Genomic DNA, 5,186 nt, shown 5'->3' with positions numbered 1-5,186 from the left:
TGGCCATTACTTATTATATACAACACATAAATATTTTATATTAGTTTAGAATAACAAAAACGATAATGTAATTTATTATGCTAATAATGTATGATAAGGTATATCTTTAAAAAAAAACACATAACGACTACCACACATGCATATATTTGCCCCACTTATTAAATTTACTTTTACAATCTCAATTTTTTTTTACTTAAAAATCGATAAACTCTGTAGACATTAGGATTATATATACAAATCAAAAATCGATAGTCCAGCATGTGCATTCTCAGTCGAGAATAAAAATTTTGAGTTGTCAGCCATCACTGGTGATCCATCACCATTAATATTTCTAACAAATTTTGACTCGAGATTTATTAATATCTCACTATCATTTTTCACACAGAGACCACCCTTAATATATATATATATATATATATGAAGTTGTGTCCTCTAAGTACGTTCATAGATCTTGTATCTACAAATTTTTACAAATTTCAGTGTTGAACCATTGAATTAAAATCCAACGGTCTCAACAATTATCATTCAAAATTTAATGTAAAGATGAATAGTATCATTGTGTTTACAAATAACAACACAGTGAAAGTGGAGATACACGGCATTTTTCGATCTGGACCGTTCGATCATGATACTAGCATTACAAAACCAAGCTATAAAAAAGCCCAACACACATACTAACCTCTCAGTATCTCTCTTCTCATGTTACTGTAGTGTAGTCAACGTCCCAAGTTGACAAATTATATATATATAGGTAAAAGATAATCTAAGTAAGTCCCTATATTACTATTTTAAAGGGATATTTGATTTAAAACCGTAGAATCATTAATTGTTTATAAAAGAATTATTTAGCTTTTATTGTTCACAATAATGTACAACACTGTAAAAACAAGTTTCGGTACTGTTTATAATGATCAAAGTTGTTAGATAGAGTCCAAAGATTTGAAATTTAGAAACGTCGTTAGATTACTGGGCCTCATATTATATTACCCCAATCTCGGTTTTGGAGGGGTATAAAAGTAATTTCCTAGCAAAATTATTAGCATGGCAGCTTTTCAATAAAAAGAGCGGAGAAAAAAAAAAAGACACCTCAACCCGCCAAACATAAGAAGAAGAGAGAACACTGAGAAGCTCCACTCTTTAAATACCTCATCCCCTTCTCTTCCTTCCAATCCATCTCCTTCTCCTTCGTCTCCCAATGTGAGACCTCCTCCGATGGCCAAATGGGCGGGAATCGAGGCCGCAGTGATCGCCGCCGGTGGGTTCCGACTATGGTCTCTCTTCTCTGCCGCAGCGATCCGCCGGAAGATCCTCGAGCGGTTGTTGTGCGGCGTGAAATGCACGAACCGTCGCCCGATGGCTTCGGAGCCGATGAAGAAAGTGGGATCGGGGAGGTTACTGGAGTTGTTGATGGCCGAGGGTTTGGAGTCTGGCTCCGACGAGCCGGAGTCGGAGGTGAAGAAGAAGGTTCCGATCTTCGATGAACTACAGAGCGTGGTTACAATGCTGCAAGGAGACGATGATGGTCGGAGAAAATCGGCGGCAATCGACGTCCGTCGACTAGCGAAGGACGATCCTAAATCGAGAGAGACACTAGCGATGCTCGGATCGATCTCGCCACTCGTCGGAATGCTCGATTCCGACGATCCCGAAATCCAGATCGTCTCCCTCTACGCCCTTCTCAACCTCGGCATCGGCAATGACTCGTGAGCCATAAATCCATCCAACCAACCCTTCATCTCTCCAATCTCTCCCTCTCTTTCTCTTAGGGTTTTGATTTCGTTCCAGGAACAAGGCGGCGATCGTGAACGCCGGAGCAGTGCAAAAGATGCTACGATTGATAGGATCTCAATGCTCCCCGCCGGTCTCCGACGCCATCGTCGCCAACTTCCTCGGCCTCAGCGCGCTGGACTCAAACAAACCCATCATCGGTTCATCAGGCGCCATTCCCTTCCTGGTAAGCACCTTCCAAAACCCTAACCCTAACCCTAACCCTAACCCTAACCCCAACCCCAGCTCCACCTCTCGGCAAGACGCTCTCAAAGCCCTCTTCAACCTCTCAATCGCCCCATCAAACATCTCAAACCTCATCGCCGCCAACCTCGCCCAACACCTCCTCTTCACCATCGGCGACATGGAGGTCAGTGACCGAGCTCTCGCCGTGCTCGCCAACCTCCTCTCCACCTCCCATGGCCGGCGCGCCGTGAGCCGATCGGGAAACGCGTTTCCCATCCTCATCGACGTTCTCTATTGGTTCGATTCCCCTGCTTGCCAAGAGAAAGCCGTTTACATCCTCATGATCATCGCCTACAAGAGATACACTGATCGAACGGCCATGATTGAATCTGGGATAATCTCATCACTCCTCGAACTCAGTCTTTTAGGTACCCCACTCGCCGAGAAACGCGCTTCTCGACTACTAGAGATTCTAACGATGGATAAAGGAAAAGCCGTTTCCTATCAGATTAAATCAGAACCGTTGGATTGGAAACGAAGGGTTAGGAATGAGGTGAGGATGAGTGAAGAGAGGAAGGCTTTACGATGTCTTGTAGAGCAAAGCTTGCAGTGCAACATGCGGCGGATCGTGCGCCGCGCGAACCTTCCCGGCCATTCTGCGCCGTCCGATCGTTTTCCCACGATGGCTCCGACCTCATCGTCGTCGTCCAAAAGCTTGCCGTTCTGAACGACGAGGGTAAGTTGGGCAAAAGGTAATAAAAGTTAGTTCTTCTATCAAATTCCTTTTTGATTATAACCTTATAAAATTCTATAATTGCTTTTCAGAAAAAGTAAAATGTAACGTTCACTCACCTCACGGGTAAATTTTTTAGTAAGTCACTAAACTTTGGCTCATTTTCACTTTGATCACCGAACATCAATTTGTATCAATTTGATCACTCAACTTTAATTTCATTTCACTTCCTAGTAAATCAAGATATTTCAATCTCCAAATGAATGATGTGGCTGTTTTTCGATGACGTGGGCATCTCTAATAGATTTAATAATGTGTCAAGAGGAGGACTGACTTAGATTTTTAGAAAGCCATGTAATCAATTGGGGGTTGAAATCCTTAATTTATTATCGGTTGAAATCAAATTAAAGTTGAGTGATTAAATTGATACAAATTGAAATTCAGTGATCAAAGTGAAAATGAGCCAAAGTTTAGTGACTCACTAAAAAATTTACCCCTCACCTCACTGATGTTTGTACAGCAAGGACCATTACGTAAATTATGAGGTTTTATAAGGATATATAATGGAATACCTTTCCAAAAAAATTAGACTTAAAAAATAATTTATACTTTGATGAGGATAAGCACAAAAGATTAAGATAGAATGGGATAAAGTTATCCTGATTTGATTATATTAGTTTTAGTATTTGAGTACTTTTAATTAAAATTTTTGGTTGTTTGTCTAATTATTCCCGACAGATCAAGTTCATTTTAGTGCTAATATGAATGTTTTTTTTTTAAAAAAAATTTTATCAAATAAAACATTTTATCAAATAAATTAAAATTTATTAGTCTTTTCTGCATGCACTGAAAAGATATGTAATAGTTGTTTATAACATTCACAATAGTAAAGCATTAGTTTGTTGACATTTATTAAAAAATAAAAATAGATATTATTTATAAATTCAACCATCCTTATAAATTTGAATATGTGGTTTATCTGCATAAAAGTTTATAGAATAAGGTTTGCTTTGATAAGTAATAAACAAAGAATAAATCCATTTATCATTAAATAAAATTATTGAATAATTTATCAAACAACCAACTAGGGTCCAGGGGCAAACATAAGTTAAATAAATACTAGATCCAATGTAATTATGTGGCATAGGGATTGTTTTTGATTTTTGGTTATTTGGCAGCTTTTTTATCCCAGAATAGTTAGTTGTTGCCTGTTGGTTGCTGCCTTGCAGGGCCTATTCTAGGAATTTAGTACTTTGATTCCTAGGCGCCAGGTAAATGACAAAATGGCAGTAGCTGGATCATTTTGGGAGCACTTGTCTTTCTTTTTAGTGTGCATTCGGACCGAGCCAGTTCAGAATCTTCAGATACTGTGACTTCTTGAACCTGGTAATTATGGGAATGTGAATATTAATGCAATCAATTTAATCAATTAATAGCATTAGTCAGAGGTTTAATTCCCATGAACTGAATTGCACTCCCAATAATTTGAAGGTTTTGGATTTGTTATCTCTAGAAATTTGTCGTAATAATTCATTGAATAAAGTTGTTGTCCTGGTTGATTTTTTCTATTTATTACAATGGTTCCGATATTTGATATTTTTTTGTTAAATACAAATATTATAAAAATAGATCAAATAAATATTTTTTTTTTTTGGCTAAAGCAAATAATAATATGGAAATGGGATATAACTCAATGATAATCATTAGATCTATACGATCACATAAGATGCAAAATCCCCTGTTAGAAGTATGTATAAAAGGTATTATCTTTTATTTTTTAAAATTAGATGGAATCACTTATGATACATTAGAAGGTTTATAAGCTATTATAATTAATGTACTTTTATGTCTATTTATCTTTTGACTAACAATCATTTGTTGCTTTTGGAGAAAAAAAATTAAATAATTTAAACTTTATGCCATATTGACAGCTTTAACCATGAATTTCATAAAATATAGAAAAAAACTAATTAATTGATTGATTGATTTATGGTAGTAGGGTGTGGTTTTAATTTCCATGAAATGTTTTGGAATGGCTTTTCTCTAGGTCATCATTGATATAGGTGGCATATGTGTGTGAGTGTGTGGCCATAAAAAAAGAAAGCAAGCTGGACTAGTTTGTTGTATTATGAAAGCTGGCATTTTTATTGCGCCGTGAATGCCAAATCTTTACAAGAAAATAGATTCAATAGTCTAGAAGCATAGGAGCAAGGGCGGATTGGGGGTCAAGGGGTGCTTGAGCACCCCTTGGCCCCAACTAATCAATATTATATACATGTTTATATGTATATTAGAGGGACTTAGGAAGGAGTAGGAAATTGGAAGCACCCCCTCTCTCTTCTCATTCACTCTTTCTTTCTCTCTCTCTCCCTCTCTTTCTCTCTCTCTCTCTATATATATATATGTATATAAATAATTCATTGAATTTTTATTTTCATTTTGTGTTTGGAACAAAATTAATATTTATTATTTAGATGTTTTATAAATTGGTTTATATAAT

At 36.9% G+C, this 5,186-nt stretch overlaps 1 protein-coding gene across 3 annotated transcripts; it reads left to right on the top strand.

Moving 5' to 3' along the window:
* Positions 1 to 1,100: 1,100 nt before the first annotated feature.
* Positions 1,101 to 4,251, top strand: LOC120282715 (U-box domain-containing protein 45-like). Of its 3 annotated transcripts, none has more exons than XM_039289573.1 (3): positions 1,101 to 1,703; positions 1,786 to 2,689; positions 3,916 to 4,251. In XM_039289573.1, exons 1-2 carry the CDS (start codon positions 1,213 to 1,215, stop codon positions 2,678 to 2,680), a joined length of 1,386 nt encoding a protein of 461 aa, XP_039145507.1. In that variant the 5' UTR covers positions 1,101 to 1,212; the 3' UTR covers positions 2,681 to 2,689; positions 3,916 to 4,251. The 3 variants fall into 3 exon arrangements, with proteins under 3 accessions (XP_039145507.1, XP_039145503.1, XP_039145513.1); XM_039289569.1 differs by having other exon boundaries at positions 1,786 to 2,705; XM_039289579.1 differs by lacking the exon at positions 3,916 to 4,251 and adding an exon at positions 2,779 to 2,865.
* The last annotated feature ends 935 nt before the right edge of the window (positions 4,252 to 5,186 follow it).

This window comes from Dioscorea cayenensis, chromosome 3 (genome assembly GCF_009730915.1).
Source record: "Dioscorea cayenensis subsp. rotundata cultivar TDr96_F1 chromosome 3, TDr96_F1_v2_PseudoChromosome.rev07_lg8_w22 25.fasta, whole genome shotgun sequence".
Classification (NCBI taxonomy): Eukaryota; Viridiplantae; Streptophyta; class Magnoliopsida; order Dioscoreales; family Dioscoreaceae; genus Dioscorea; species Dioscorea cayenensis.
Note: the sequence above shows the minus strand (reverse complement) of the source record. Positions and strands in the feature narration are given on the sequence as shown.

Coding starts and splice junctions, on each gene's coding strand:
- LOC120282715 (XM_039289573.1), top strand. CDS start 1,213: ATGGCCAAATGGGCGGGAATCGAGGCCGCAGTGATCGCCGCCGGTGGG. Junction 1,704..1,785: donor CTCGGCATCGGCAATGACTC/GTGAGCCATAAA, acceptor ATTTCGTTCCAG/GAACAAGGCGGCGATCGTGA.